This window comes from Nuphar pumila, chromosome 17 (genome assembly GCF_984573655.1).
Source record: "Nuphar pumila chromosome 17, dmNupPumi1.hap1.1, whole genome shotgun sequence".
In the NCBI taxonomy this organism is placed as follows: domain Eukaryota; kingdom Viridiplantae; phylum Streptophyta; class Magnoliopsida; order Nymphaeales; family Nymphaeaceae; genus Nuphar; species Nuphar pumila.
The window spans coordinates 72163516-72180499 of record NC_143265.1 but is presented as its reverse complement, the minus strand read 5'-3'; the positions used below and the strand labels follow the sequence as shown (position 1 = coordinate 72180499).

The 16984-nt window shown below is 38.1% G+C and overlaps 1 protein-coding gene across 1 annotated transcript; it reads right to left on the bottom strand.

Annotated features, from left to right (window-relative positions):
* Nucleotides 1–874: 874 nt before the first annotated feature.
* Nucleotides 875–15976, bottom strand: LOC149812188 (phosphoenolpyruvate carboxylase 4-like). The gene is made up of 20 exons (XM_089993105.1): nucleotides 15762–15976; nucleotides 15481–15644; nucleotides 14911–15025; nucleotides 14730–14807; nucleotides 12984–13052; nucleotides 12823–12901; nucleotides 12670–12746; nucleotides 12490–12585; nucleotides 9021–9162; nucleotides 5722–5838; nucleotides 5020–5093; nucleotides 4038–4337; nucleotides 3816–3941; nucleotides 3629–3730; nucleotides 3407–3553; nucleotides 3157–3255; nucleotides 2897–2985; nucleotides 2682–2808; nucleotides 2396–2602; nucleotides 875–1846 (listed from the first exon to the last, which is right to left on the bottom strand). The coding sequence occupies exons 1-20, from the start codon at nucleotides 15915–15917 to the stop codon at nucleotides 1022–1024; spliced, it is 3189 nt and encodes a 1062-aa protein (XP_089849231.1). The 5' UTR covers nucleotides 15918–15976; the 3' UTR covers nucleotides 875–1021.
* Between the last annotated feature and the right edge of the window lie 1008 nt (nucleotides 15977–16984).

Genomic DNA, 16984 nt, shown 5'->3' with positions numbered 1-16984 from the left:
CACCAGACTCCAATACTAAGTGATGTTAACATACACGGGAATATGAGCCCCATATGCTTGTATACGTTGTGCTCTTTCAGACCCCCGAACACAGACGTGGGATTCAATGAATCATCGGGGGAGAACATACACCACCACCCTCAAATGAGTAGGCATGCACCCATTATGGCTACCCACATCGGACTGTTTGCACCCACTAACATCGCAACAGTTAGGTCGCAAATGACTTTTGAAACATTATTGTCAAGTCAAACCAAGATGGCTTGGGCTGAATTCAAAGTTCAAGTCCAAAGTTCAATTGACAAGGCTCTTAGGAGCTTGCCCTCTGAGTTAACCCTACCCATTTTAAACCCAATGTATTTTTCAAAAATGTTTAACGTAGGACAACATTTTTTCATAAAATAGGCTTTTCCCTCCAAAATATATTTTCCAAAAAAACTAGGCAAAGGGTTATTTAGCCAAAGATCTTGGTTAAAAAAAGATATAATTTTGAGCCAAACAACAAGAGCATAAACCCAGATACTGGCAGGGATATCTCCAAGTGTTGTTACCAAAAAGAGCCCAAATCGAGAGAATGACCTAAGGCTGCAAATGACTTGAAAAAGCTTTTAAGGTCATCTTGCTTTGTTGAATGATACATTTTCGGTGGCATGAAGCTAGACCAGTGAATCGAAACTGAATATAAATTTACCAATTTATTGACCAATTTGCATCAATGGCCTAAAACAATTTATTCACAGCAAGGTGCCCATTCACTTCTGTATTAATTAGCATTGATGCTATTGATCCTGTATGAGCAAGAGCAACAAATACCAACAGCAACTTATAGTGCACAAGACAACAAACGTAAATAGAAGCATTAACCCAAACCATGTTTAAAAGAAAAAACAATCTTTTATTATATTCTTGCCACTCTAATAACTTGACACAATTAAAAGTATAGCTTGCTTTCAAAGAAACATCAAGACTCGGTGACCCAATCTAACGAAAAATGTAAACACAATCAGCACCATCTGTATGCTCAGCCTGTGTTTCTCATGCCAGCAGCTATTCCGTTAATGGTGATGAGCAAAGCATCCCGAAGCTTGTGATTGTCATCATCTCGTCTCAACCTTCGTAGTATCTCCACTTGCAGCATGTTGATCGGATTGAGACAAGGCAGCCTGCTCTCTATGAGACGCTGGAGGCTGCGATTGTTCTCTGACAGCTTTTCGTGACCACTTACCACCAGAATATACTTCTCAGTGATATCTAGCTCCCTCCTCAGCTGAGCACCAAGCTCCTGCCTCGAAGGAGAAACTAGAACTTCGTCATAATGCTTTGCTATATGAATGTCAGCCTTGGCCAGAACCATCTCAATAAGATCAATTGTGGACTGAAAAAATGGCCATTCTCGATACATGGCCTTCAAATCATCCTTGTAGCCCTTCTCACAGGCTCCCTGCAGCCCAGCTCCAACACCCAGCCATGCTGGCAATACAAACCTCGTCTGAGTCCAAGCAAACACCCAAGGTATGGCACGCAGGTGCCCAATGCCTATAGAGGCCTTCCTCCTTGTTGGTCTGCTTCCAATGTTGAGGAATCCCAGCTCTGCCTGAGGTGTAGCTTCTTGGAAGTAAGCAAGGAAATCTTTGTTCTCATATACAGTTGATCTGTAATGCTGGCAGCTGATCTTGGATATTTCTTCCATCAAGTTTCTCCACTTCTCCTCTCGAGGTGGGAGAGGCGGGCGTAGAGTAGCAAGCAACACAGCTGTGGTGTAAATCTCCAGCTGCCTCACTGCCGTTTGGGGCAGGCCAAATTTGGCTTGCACCATTTCCCCTTGCTCAGTTGAGCGAAGAGTTCCCTGCATGTACACACATAAATATACTTAATGTTTACAAGATAAAAAATTTAAACCATCTGAAAATTTCAGAAGCCAAGAACCAAACAACCATACTATAGGATTAAGCAAGAACTTGACAAAGCAAAACCTTGCTATTTACAACTTAGCAATCTTGGAATTTAACATAGTATATACCCATTTGGGAACCCCATGCAAAAGACAGTAGCTAGTTTTAAAAACCATAAACTGCTCCTATTGCCTACTAATGCAGGAAACATGATGACCAAACACCTATGAGGTCCTCTCACCTTTGCACACATGAAACAAAAAGTGAAAATACATACTATAATTTTGGTGCACAAGATTGCTTTCAAACTTCAAATAAATTAGAAGAGGACATTATCACTTTCTAAGTTCAGTGAAATAGAATACCATTATCATTAAATAACACTTCAATTGAATAAGGAATAAAAAATCCTCATTCCATAGGGAAAGGTGTTTGGCAAGCACAATGTAGACCATGTTACTTTAAAAATATCAAGCAGAAATAAAAGAAATACTTTCACATACCATTACAGATCCAGGAGGTTGGGATTGTATAGCGAGGTGAGTGGGACCACCACCCCTACCAATACTCCCTCCACGCCCATGGAACAGAGTAACTTTGATACCATATTCGTTGCAAGCTGCCACTACATCTTCCTGAGCCTTGTACAGTTCCCATGCAGCAGTAAAGCGTCCTGCATCTTTCCCCGAGTCTGAGTACCCGACCATCACCTACACCACGATTTTGCCAGTGCAGAGGTACATTAAGATGAGACCATACCAAACTTGTAATTGCAACATTAGATGATACCTCTTGGTGTCCATTGTGATTTTGAATGATATGCTCTCGGTACCAATCAATGGACAACAATTTTCTGATTACTGATCCTGCTTCACGTAGATCTTGTACTGTCTCAAACAATGGTACAACCCGAAACCTGCTCAACCATTAATTATGTGAACCCAACTTGCAACTCAAACAATAGAAGAAGCACTGTATACATAATCAGGTAAATTTTGTCTTACGTTCCCCCAGCACAAGTTCGGCCTGGCTCACCGCTGACACCAAGTCTTGCATCCTTTTGCAATAGCTCAACTGCCAAAACATCACTAGCCTGCCAGAAACAGTATGTAGAGATGGTATATACAGTTGTCTTGCAGATTTGGCAGAATATATATAGATAGATATATAGATATATATTGTGAATAGTGATCCAGTGCATATTAGTTTGTCAATCACAAAAATTCAAACACTAACAGAATAGACAAAGCCCAAGAGTGCATACATTGGAGGCCATAGAAATCACATATGCTCCAAATGATTCACTCCCAAGTTCAGCTGCAACACGGAAAGTGTCCAGAACCTCCCTTACATCAGCAGAAACCTGATAATAGCAATATAGATCTTTTCATACACAATAGCATGTCCCATAAAAGGGTGATTGCTACAGAAAATTTTCCAAATAAAACCAAAAGTGGCTGAAAAATGCAGATGTCCATGCTCATATAGAATTGCATGTTAAGACTTTGTATCACCTCTATGCTTGGGGGCACAAGTGGCCTCTTCCCTTTGAGCTCACTTGTGAGGAATTCCAGCTTCCTGTTTTCATCCCACTCACTGTATATCCCAATATCTAAATATTTTGTAATTGCATCAAGTGTTTCAGCATGCCTACCAGATTCCTGGAAAAGGATAGAACACTAGTCAAACATATTACTTTCACAAATTACGGTGAAGAATAATAGATCCCTGCTCACCTGACGCAAATCAAGCTTCATCAATATCATCCCAAAGGTAGCAACCCTCCGGATAAGGTCAGCTAGTCGTCCATCTGCCAATGTCACCGATCCACAGGATTGCTGCAATAACAAGTGACCAAGTGACAACCTAGCATGATATAGAATTGCAGCCAACCATGTCAGACAATAGAAAAGAGAATGTCACCAGGGATTCGTAGCACAGAAGAAGTGGTTCAAGAAGCTGTTCTGATGTTTCATAATAATCAGAAGGATCAAAATCACAAGGAAGACCCTCAAGTAGAAGCTCTAGCCGTCTTCGAGTCTTTATAAGCTGAAAAAATTAGACACGAAACATTAAGTTCTACAGTATAGAATAATTCTATAAGATGAAGTCAAGGTCCTCCTCATATATGAGATAGCTACTAACCTTTTCTCTCACATCCCCAAGGACAATCCTATATGGAGCAATGCCAGGGCGTTGTGGCAAACTAGGCTCTAAAAGCTTTTGAAAGCTGGATCTGCCAATTTCAGATTCTGAAAATATTTTCCTCTGTGCAGTAAGCTGACTTGAGCTGAAAGAAGCAGATCTGCTGGAAGTTCCAGCATACTGTACAGCACTGGAAGAAACTAGGTTACTGTCTGCAGAAAGCTGTCCAATCTCCATTCTAGCTAATATGCCAACAGATCTTTTGACTGGATAAACTGAATTGGAAGAGTCTTCACAATCCTAAACCATTTATGCACAATATCAAGGTTACAACACAATATGAACTGAACCATCAATAGGACGAAAAGCTAAGAACCATATCTAAAGAGAAAAATACTACATGAAATTTCATACAGGCTATGTCACATGGGTGCGAGTGCGGGTGCGGATGCGGATGCGGATGCGGCACTCTAAAAAAACATGGGTGCGGGGGTGCGGCAAAAAAAATGGGTTTGGATCGTGTTAAATTCGGATCTGACCCGGATCCAAACCCGATAAAACATGTTACATGCTTTAAATAAGCATGCAGGGTAGGGTTTCATTCGTGAAACCCTCCCCCACGCTGCTCACTCTCTCTCCTCGCTCGCCTTCTTCCCCCGCCGCAGGCTCCATCTCTTCCATTCGTTTTCCGGCCACCTGACGCCGGCAAGCTCCACGTCCGGCGAGCCCCCCTCTGGCCCCCTTTCAGGTGAGTTCCCTATCGCCTCTCTCTTTCCTCGTCTTCTTCTTCTTCTTCTTCAGGTGAGCCTCCCTCGACGTCCCTTTTTTTTTACATAAATGACCCTGGGTGCGTTGACCGCACCCAGGGTCTGGTTGACTGCACGCGCACCCGCGTCGCGTTGTGTTGACGCGGGTGCGGCACCTGGTTAGCCGAATCCCTGTGACATAGCATACAGGACATACCCTAGAAATAGATTGATACCTGAGACTCTGGAATTCTGTTATCAGTGCATGGGAATTCCAGTATGGGGAGTTGTGCTTCTCCATCATTACACCCTACACAAGTTAAAATTTGGTTAATGCATTAATTCTACATTATGTCCATGAAGATTGCAACTGGCATAGATTTTTCAGTGTAGGTCTCAAAGTATACTGAAAGGCATAAGCTTCCAGACAATCAAACAAGAAATAACAAATAAACAAATGCATACCTACAGTAAGATGAGTAAGCAAATATCAACACATCATGTGCATACCATCAAAGTGTATAAGGCAGGAGAGAGAGAGAGAGAGAGTCCAGTTTTTTGCGTTTCCTTTTTTATCAGTATTATATTGTCAAGTGTCAACAGCATTGGTCATCCCATTGTCGTCTTTGTGATCCTAAGTCAGCTTCTAATTTTTTCTTTTCTAGATAAATAAAAATGGTCTGTCTTTATTTCCCATATAGTCATAAATCATAATAGTAAACAGTACTGCATAACCTAATTAAGATCAACTCAGGGGAAAAGGAAAAGAAGAAAAAGAAAGTACATCAACAAAAAATTTCCATCAAATCTAATGTTAGAAGATGTACTTTCTACAATTAGACAATTATCATGACCTATGTGCTCAACCACATCAGCACAGATGGAAGGAGAACATATGATGCCTAAATGAATAATAAAGATTGAGAATGATAACTCACCTGTACATAAAGGCAAATCCGCACCAGCAGGAAGCTGGGTAGGCAGTGCTGAAGTTGGTTGGTCAACATGCTTCGGCTGATTCCAACTCTCATGATGCCAGTCCTCTTGATGTGTTCCTATGAAAGAATTTGCACAAGACAACATAATTTATTGGAGAATTGCACCATGAATACCTATATTTGTTGAACAACCGATCATTAATGCCAATCTAACTACAGTTTCATGACATATTTACTTGCACTGCAATAAGAAATGAACTCTAACCCTGCATAATCGAAAATTTGTCACAGATCATTATCAAAAAATGCATCATTATTCTTAAATATGAACAAGTCTTTCCAGAAGACATAAAATTAATCAGCATCGTGACTATGTCGTAGAAAATAGAGTCGCATATCAAAACAGCACGATGTAGTGAAACAAGGCAAGCCAGGTTATTGCAGAGCTACATACTTTGAAACATACAGATATGCAATTTAAATTGTTTTTCACTATAGTTTGCAATTCATGTTCTAACTTCAAGCACAGATTCAAGTTGATAGCAGCCCCTTTACAATACAATGTAGAGATTAGATAGGGTCCTAAAGAAAAAGCAACATGGCTCAGTTATACTCGATTGTACCAGCTTAGACAAGCTGGATAAAGATGTTTAACAATGTGGACAAAAGAACAACAGATTTGTAGCATCTGTTCTCAGCAATATCTTGTGTACAATTAAATTGTGTTCTTTCTATGATACTCTAACAATAATTTGGATGTTGCTAACATCGCAAAATATCGCATTCATCACAAAGTTAACATCACCACGCATGAATTCAATATTTTCTAGATATTATCTCCTTCGACCTGTCTATGTTGAAGGCGTGGCAATCATAGTCTGTCACAAGAGTCCCATCAGCTGGGCCAATATAAACAAGGCAACAAGTAAAAAGAAGAAAAAAAAAAGAATAATCATGTTACTACCAATTTACAGAAAAATGAAAAGGGAAAAGAGATAGAGAGAACAGAGATTAAAAGAAGAAAGAGCAGGGAATAAGAATGGCCAAGTAACTTTTCCCATTTTAATAAGGTAAACTGTATTTAAATTTTTACTAATAAATTCTAATATCAAAGTTCCCATTTAAAGCTTGTGTCACTGGAGGCACACCTAAGCAAGAAGAAAACAATGTTCTTTATCATCTTTCTCCCATTAATAGAAGCAGAAACCCTTAACAAGCTGCCATAGAAATAATGTTTACTTATGCTGGATCGAGTGCAAGTAACGGAATTATGCCTTTAAAGGACACTAGACCCACAGTGAAAGATGAACCTTACCTCAATCACAACAAATGAAGACACTGATAATAAAAGAAGATTATTGTATACAGAATAAGAGGTCAAACGATAATAATTTGGTGATAGTCAACATGCCACTTTGCCACACTTTTCTACTGAATGGAATCATAATGATATGATAAAAAGTAGGTGGTGCCCAATGCTATCAGTGTTTCCTCTCCAATATCAAGCATTAACCATGTTGACAGCTCATTCTGAACAACCATATGCCCTTGATACTCAATCTCAAGTTTAGAAAAGAAGTGGGCTAATTGGGTATCCTATATACAGATGGTTCACGACATATTTTCCACTTTTTTCCTTTCTTCAGTTCAAAACTTTGAGGAAATCACAGCTTTGAAGCAATGCGATATATGGATAGCACTAGTATGACTAAGAAGTGACGATGTGATACAGATCAAAGGAACTAGAAGGGAAAGACCACATAATTATTGGAGGCAGTCAATGTGAGATATTGAAACATATAGATATCTCACAGGAGATTAAGTAGCAACTATAAAATACGGCTTGTGAAAATGCAAGAACCCACATGGACAAAGCTGATGAAATATGATGAAAACAATGATGATACATGTGTGCTTGTGCACTATCCCCAATAATGTTGCATTTTCATTCTTATTATTTTTAGGTATGGCATAAACGCTATAGAAATCAAATTGTGGATGCAAAGTTTGCGGGTTATAGGAAACCCTCAAGCCTAGTGCCCTAGATCTTTTTCCCTTTTTTGCCAGTGGAGAGTTGCAGGGGAAGGGTGGTGAGGAAGACTGGATGGGGATGGACGAATTGTAGACCATGTTTCATCTCTTATGCTGATCAAGGGCTTCTTAACTCCAGCCAGCCCGTGGACAAGAGCAACAATAACCCTTCTAAAAAAAAACTTGATTACAAAATTACTAACCCAGATAGATCTACAGGAAAGAAAATGCAGTCAAAGGCATGAATAATCACATACAGAATATGACAATTTATATTGTTTCCTTCGTTTCCATTATCTTTTTTATTCCTCAGCTCTAAAGCTGATTGTAAAAAAAGGATAATAAATATTTCTAAGTCCAGATTCTTAATGGAAATCCAACAAAAACTTTTAAAATTTGCAAAGTAGCGCTTCGATTATATGGTCATTCTGATTACTGAAAAAAAAAGACAAAGATGTAAGGAAATGACTTTCTTTTTGCTTTGCCAAAGCTTTCCCTTTCAAAACTAGGGCAGGTTTGTATTTTCTTTCTGTAGCAAAACTACAGTGCATTAGTTTTATTCGTAGCCACAAATATCAGTCTCAGCTATATCTCAGTCAGGCAAAATCTCCGGATACTATAGGTTTTTCAATAAATAACGAGAAAACCTCAGAATTTTAAAAATACAACAAAAATGAAAATTTGGAAAAAATAAGAAAAAATACATGTTAAGAAAAGAGCAGAAATATGATAGAAACAACATGATGGACAAACTAAATATGCAAAACTTATACACCTGCTGTACCCCCGGGGAAGCAGAACTTGAGGCGCAGCCAAGTAGGTGGGGTTCACAGGGGGTCACCCTATGTATGATGAACTGGATAGTCTGTTGAAGTATTTTATTAGCATAGACATTCTAGAACTAGCAAATCACAAATATTATCTATAGTATCAGTAATGATATTATCACAAAAATATTGTGATGATAAATGTAATAACTAATATTTTCAAAATATTGTCATATTTATGCTTTTAAGTTTTTTTTCCATTTTAATGCTTTAATATCCAATATTTTCAAAATATCACCTATATATGTGACTATGGTTTTACTTTTCCTAAGGAATATAATATATATATATAAGCACCCTTCAGCTTAATGCAAATTCTTCGTTTTATATAAGTAGAAGAAAAGAACATGCAATAAAGCACTAGTATAGAAAGAAATTTAGAAATTTGAAGAATTAATACTAAAGAGTGCTAGGTTTTATGTAATTACAAAAGTGCCAGACCTTTATATAAGACTTCATAGGCAAGTTTTGCCAGTTGATCACTGCACCTGCTCATGGAAAGTTCAAATCTGAGACTATCAATTTCTCGAATATAAAGATCAGTTACCATCCACCGTGATAAAAAGGCAACATCCCTTGTAACCTAAAAAAGGAGATAATAAAATAAATTTAGAAGACCAAAGTTGGTAATGGAAGGGTGAAACATAGTCTGAATCAGCTGAATGCATGCATGCCATTAGAACTCATCATTAGATACATCAATGTGTTGTTACAAAAAAAGAGTTGCCACAGTGTTATCCTGACAATAGGACTATTGAAAACAGTTAAATAAGATGTTTCCTGGAATGCTAGAAAATTAGAATTTTTTAGCAGCTATGGACAACCCAATATAGTTATCCACATGATTCACATATCTTGAGACTTCTGAAAACTAAGAATACAAACTCTCAAATATTGCCTGCTCCTACTTGTAGCTACTAGTACCAAGGAGGCATTTGGATGAGACCAGAGTTACCAAAAGCTTATTAGATAAGGTGGGAAGCCTGCTTCCCCGAAACTCGCTTCGGAAGTGCGATACTCCTCGCTTCCAAAACTTGATGGGAATTTAAATTCTCCTGCGCTTTTTCTATGCTTTCCACATGTTTCATCTATTCTTCTTATATGTTCTTTCACTCTACTTTTCTTGTTTTTTATGTGTTTCCTCTCATGCTTCTCACTTACTTCCATGTGCTTTCTCTAAATTAGCAGTCATCATTTTTAGATTTTGTTAGAAATTTAATTCTTACATTAAAAAATCATGAAATTTAAAAATAGACACTATTATTTTAATTTTTATTTGTGTTCCATTTCGATTACCATTCAATTCTTACATTGTTTTTTTTTATTTCTCGCTTTCTGCTTATACATTTTCAAATGCATCGCTTCTCGCTTTCGCTTCCTACTCTGGCAACCTTGGATGAGACAAATATTTGACAGAGCAGGAAGTGAAAGAGGAAAGTGGTAGGGGAATCAGAAGTAGGAAACAACAATTTTACAGATTAAACAGACAAAGAGAAGTTTGAGGAGCAAAATAGGATTTTTGTGTGAAGTTATGGAGATATGGAAAATACTATTTAATACATGTATATTGTAACCTACAAGCTATTTAAGACACCCTAGCTCACTTTATTTAAAAGTGAAACATGAAAATGCAATTTTTAAAAGCAGTGACTGTATATGCAATATTTGAGACAAAAATGACAATTTGCAAAGCAATTTTGCATTGTATATCCAGTTATTAAAGTTTTTTAGAAAAAATTGTTCAACAATTAAATGTATCCTATAATGCCTATTAAAAAAGAGAACTAAACTATTTAATAAAATAATTGCTTCAAGAATCTCAAATTTCTAAATTAGAGGATCAGATTTTTGAATATAAGGATCCAAAATTCTTAAACCAGGATTCTAACTGCTTCTTGCTCATCTTGGAATTGGGTGGCTTTTTGCTTCCACATCAGACTCCTTAAGAAGTGGGATTGCCACTCTGTCTAAGTGCTTCTAGTAACTATGGCCCCCACCAGGTTTTGGAGAATAGAAACTGTATGTGAAAAACCAGGTGTAGGTTTGTTGAGTGACCCTTGCCATTCCCTTCTCCTGCTTCCTCAAAACTGGGCAGGGATGGACCAACCTCTTCCAGCTATAATTGGAAAATGGTCCGATGATATTATCTGGTTTGGACAATACACTCAGTCGTTTTTCAGTCAGTGGATCACTGGAAACAGCCTAAAGTAGCCTCTCCCTCCTCTTTCCTTGTTTTCCATCATGACTGACTATCATTCCGGCCATAATATGGCTAGGTGATGGCTAGTCACTGAGTGGATGGTGTCATTCTGTATTGTTTTCATATAGGTGGTCCTGGAAAACATCCCAAAGTAGATCTCCCTGTTTTTCAGCCATGGTCCACGCATAATATGTTTGGATGGTAGACATTTTGAGTGTCTCATCTGACATAGATAGCACCAGCTCTTATGGCTGCATGATGGCTAATCATTGAGTGTTGATGTTGTCCGACATAGAGCGCACCAGCACAACCATTTCTAAAAAGCGACTAGAAAGTTTTTTTTTCAGCCACCCAGGCCAAAAAATGGCTGTAAGGTACAGTCTATGCGTTTTATAGCACCTCCCAGATGTTTTCTAGTCATTGGTGGCCGAAAATGGCACAAAAACCTATATTTTACTGCTTTTGCCATCCAAACACACTCAATGACTCAGAAACCAGAATTTAGTAAACTTGGATTTAGCAAACCTGAGTTCTAGTATGTGTCATCCAAACACATCCTAAACTACATCAACTCAGGTGTCAGGATGAACCAATACACACAAATGTGAAATGCCCCAGGACTTTAAAAACAAAGGAAGCTCCATAGAGAATAGTTGAGTTCTTTTAAATTTTAGACTAGGAAGAAGCTCTCTTCGCTGATGGAAGTTTACAAAATTAAGGACAACCATTAAACATTTTAATATAGAAACATAAAAAAATAAATTTTCCAATTAAGTTCAGAAAGAATGAGCCTGAAAGAAAAAGTAGTGTCAATACAAATTCTTTAATGATGTTATGAATCAAGATGATGCTTCCACTATTGATAAGCTTTTGACATTAAAATTCAGGCCATTGCTTCCTGTAAACATTCATCATTGTAGTTGCAGCAGGCATGTAATCTAGACGTAATCAAAACCCCAAGGCGTGCCTTGGTGTCAGCCAACCTAGTGCCAAGGTGCTGTCTAGAAACCCGAATAAATGCATTAATTTATAAATACAATTTAACATATAAAATAATAGAAATTTTAAATACTTAAAATACAACATGATGATTATAATATCTTTTAACATTATAAGTAAAGGGCAGTGTGTCACCTAGCACCAGGATGCTGGCTAGGTGTTGATCTAGTGCCTAAGCCACCAACACAACAAGGCAAGTGCCTAGTTGCAGTTCTAAATGTAATCCAATAAATCAAGCACATTATTCCATATAATAATGTTTATTTGCTGAGAGAGTTGTTAATAGGTCTAACTGGAAGCTATTTGATTGTGTTTTTGCCACTCGTGCAGATTTTGGAGACTGTATATCAATCAAAGAAGTGTAGTAAACTTGATTGAATAAAATCAAACCAAGAAGGAAATAACCTGTAACTTTAAGATCTGTGGCATACACTTCTGGTACCATTTCTCAGCTCATTAGATAGTTTGCACATACATATCAAGTATTTTTACAATTACATAGCGAAAAAGTTATTATGAGTAGAACACAAGTATAGAAAATGCCAACCTAAGCCAATTGATTTATGGTTGATCCTTAATATAAATAACTCTCACATTCAGGCTTAGCAACATTTTCTGCACTTGCATGAGCATCCATGCATGCAGGCATGCACACGCCCACGTGCACGCACACACACGCACAGGACAAAGAATAACCAGTAACAGCCTCACCTTTGATGTTACATTAGGATTTCCATCTCGATCACCACCCATCCAAGAGCCAAATCGTATTGGTGTGCATGTTAATGGAAGTGGTCGAAATGTATGCTGCAGAATGCACATATCAGTGAAATTTTGGAAAAGAAACCATCGTTGATATTATAGGATGTCAAAAAAGGAAGGAGCATAAACCTTCTTCAAAGAATTGCTAACACGGCGAAGATAATGAGGAATAGCCTTCCAAAGAGACTGCTCCACTATGTGTAAACCTAAGAAAAAAATGTAAAACAGATAAACAGTTCAACACGGAGATATCCAGGCATAAACATAGGCAAGTATTTCTACCTGCCCTGGCTTCATCTACTGGAGTGGGTTTCTGACGTCTCAACTCATCTGTTAGCCATAATGAGGTTATCTCCCTGACCTGCAAACAATAATGAATTGCTGGAATAAAATGGAAAAGGAAAGCCCCAAAAATCAAATATGAATGACATCTAAATGAGTACCAGATCTTCAATCAGCATCTCTCGATCTTCGTGGCTAAGATCTGGCCGATCATTAAACTCCAACAGATGCTACAAAAGTTTACAGTTAATTTCCATTCTTATTTCTATTTTAGAGATATAAAAGAAACTATACAAAGATCAAAAGATCCAAAGCTCAATTGAAACACCCAACCACGTGAAAACACAGACAGATAGCTAAACAGAGAGATAGATATGGGTGGCATTAACATACACAGCTTTAGTGGATCCTAAGAAGATCGTCAAATACTTTTTCCCTCCAAGATTTGAAATGTCACAGTGCTGCTTTACAACAATTTTCACCTCCAAGGACGTTCATAAATTTATAAAAGAAAAAATACCGTAAGTTCCATTTCTTTTTTTAAAAAAACACTATAAAGTGGGGTGACAAGAAGTCGCTGCACGAAGGATACAATGCAAGAAAACAAAAAAAGAAGAAGCAATAATTGGAATAAAAAAAATGTTGAATAATCTAGCATTGTCAGGATCAATGCCAGATAAATGGAAAACTACTTTTATCATTTCCAGATAGCTGCTTAACCTTATCAGATCTAATTTATTTTACTTACAATTGAAATCTCCATTATTAGATCATTTTCCTTATAGGATAAAGTAGCGCATTACAAATCTGAATGAATGGATTCAGTGAGTTCAAATATCTGACTTAAACCCACAGTATTGATATTCCTAACACGTGCACTAATGGCAATTATGGAATGCAATGCTAATTAAGCAACCCGTTGACTGTAGCAATAACTATGTTAAATGAAGCTGGAATTAAAGCTGTTGGCTACCTTACCATTCAAAATGGCCAGACAACAAGGTACAATTGACACATGCATGACCTGTGATATCACCAATTTAGCCTAATGAAACAAGTCTTTAAGCACACAGCACACCTGAAAACTATTGACCAGGGGCCCTCTCATAGCCTGAATTTAGAATCCAATACATTGTTGAGGTAAATTCTCCTTGATGCTTTATGGGGACAGAATCTGATCAGCCGTGAGATGTAGCTTGATGACAGCTAGGGCACAGATTTAGTTATGCAGACCAACTTAGCTACCTGAGAGAGTATTTCCCCAAAAAGAATGGTAATGTATCTACTTTATTTTTCTTGACAAAGACCTTTTTCATTACTACATTAACTCTCTGCCCCTTGGTGTTTGGAGTCATCACTGGGCTTGAGGTTTGACATGTCCATGAAGTACTGGATGACTATTAACACCTTTTGTATCTCCAACTATAAATGTGGTTGGATGATGGCACTATTTGGACCTAGAAACTAGTGCGGATATATGCATATAGAAAAGTTTGGTGGAGGAATCATGATGATCAAAACTTTATGTTAACATATTATAGCATCTTGCAGATCAATTTTCAATTGTTACTGGTCATATTTATAATCAACCAAACCACTGCACAAAATTGTGGTGAGATGTTGGCAGGTAGCATCCATAATTTCATGCTTTCTAGAAGACGTCACTAAAAAAACAGAATGATGTTGGTTCCTGCCATTGTTATCGGACACTAACTTTGTTCCAGAAGTATTTCTTTTACTCCTTTCAGAAAGATTTACATTCAAAAACTTATGTCGTGAAAACCAGATAAAGGTAACTAAAGAATGCTTGGTGTTATGCGAACAGCTGAAACCCGTGAACAAATGAATAATTCAAGCAGAAGGTACAGAAAACAAACTGGAAAAGGAAAGGAATCATCAAAACTTACAGCTATCCTGATGTGCTTGTATTGAAGCGTCCTCCGGTTAATTTGGGTTGGATGTGCAGTGAGAACAATTTCAACACTCTGTACCATAAATCAAACACCATGAAGTAAAATTGGCGAATTTAGTTTTTCCCATCAACAAAGCATCAAAACTTGATACATTATATCTTGATTGTAAGGTAACCTGCTTGCAAACGGTATCGTAGAGCTCTTCTGGAGGAACACCACTTTGAATCAGCTTGTTGAATATGTCATCACACGACTTGGATAGATAAACCGTGTTTCGTGCCTTCCGTACACTGCAAGAAAACACCAGGATGAACCGAAGCAACATAACAAGGCTTCCGAACCAGCCTTGTTAGTACGACAACAGCAACACCAAAACCATTAAAACGATCCAACAAGCATTCGACTAATGCGAGCTCCGTAGAATAATATAATCATATGCGTCACCAGATATAAAGAGAAAAGCAAAAGAAGATATGGGTATCGATTGTTTCATCGTTTTGAGGGCCACAGAGCTCAAAGATGACAAGATGAAGGAACATCAGCCATCGCTCGCTTCGCTCTGGCTTAATTTACTTTTAGGAAAAGCTACCTCCAGAGAGGGAGAGAGATTAAACAAATTGGCAATTGACAAATCAACAGAGCAGTGCCATCTAGCTAATAACACGCCTAAGATTCACTCTACAGGAGAAGAGTCACAGGTAGAGTCAATTGCATGGCGACCAACATAAAGAAAGATGAACAGAACCTGTGATGCGTCTCCGCGATCCCCATGAGATTGAGGTAGTGACTGAAGGCTCGGGCGAGCGTCAAGGCCTCCTCCAGCGTCATCTTGGATATCTCCGACGCGAGCTGCTTCTCCAGCAACTCCGCCATGTTCTCTATTCCCGCAATTCTCATGTTGAACGCACTCTGGCGCACCCCACACCCACCATTTTAGAAACCACCACCACCATCAAGAACAGGAGCAAAGAAACAAAAAGAACAATGAAGAAAGAAGAAAAAGAAGAGGGAGAGATCCTCCCACACCTGAGCAAGGATCCTCTGCCTCTCGACCTTCTCCATAAACTCCTGGCCAACCTCTCGCTGAAGGACGTCGTTGAGGAGGTTCTCCAACAAGCGGCAGTCATCGTCGAACGCTTGGAACGAGATCTCCTCCGCGATGTCGTCTGTTGTGTCCGTCATGCTCTCTCTCTCTCTCTCTCAACACTAGCCACCAAGTGCCAAACTAACAGCTAAGAGCGTCTCTTCTTGATGTAAAAGGAAAACCAAATCATCTCTCATGTGCAAAACTGTGACAGCTTTTGTTTTTATCCGAAAAGGATGCTTGGCTTTGTAAATTGGCAGCACAGTATGGTCGACCTTTAAGTTTCCGCTTCACTGTATCACTGCCTTTTTCTTTTTTGATTTATAGCACCAAGAATTCGCACCCGGCATGAAGATTGAAGACATGATCGCTACTGCCGGTAGCCTAAAACTCCCAAGTTAAAACCCCTGTCTCAGGACTTATGCTAAGCATTGGCTTGCGCACAGAGGCAACGCCCATGAGAATTGATAATGGATTTATGAGGACAGTGCCTTTGCTGTTTTGTATGATTAAAATATGAGAACCTTTTGATAATTGGTTTACGAGGCAGTGCCATTATTGCCTTTGTATAAAATATGAGAAAATACAAACAACTGCCGTTTTAACATGAGGAAGATCTCCTTATGCTGCTAGCACACTCGTAGCTGTTGTTTATTACTAATCTTGTATTTACTGCTTCAAAAGATGGAAGACTGGTATTGGTGTGCCAAAATAATTTACTTTAAAAACTTTTAAAAATTATATTGAGGTTTTGTTAGATTCAAATGTTATTTTTAAATTTTCAACATATTTGGTCACGGTATCCCGTCACGCACAAGAGAGAAAGAGAGATATTAAGTGTTTTTATTTAGATGATTGACATTGGATAGAGAGAATCTATAGGACGTCAGATTAAAAATGAGAAAGATCCTCACAAAGTTACCAAAATCAACTTGAGAGAGAGAATCCTATGGAGATATGAGGACCTTACCAACTTACCACAAAATCCTACCAAAACTACCAAATTTATAATATAAGTTATCTAAACTGATGTGATAGACAATAGATATGAGGGTAAAGTGAGAATATATTTATATTTAAAAAATAATCAAATTAGATAAAATTATAGATTTTTTTAAAAGTTACCAAATTTCACCACAGTGAGAGAGATCACCCCGTGGCCAAG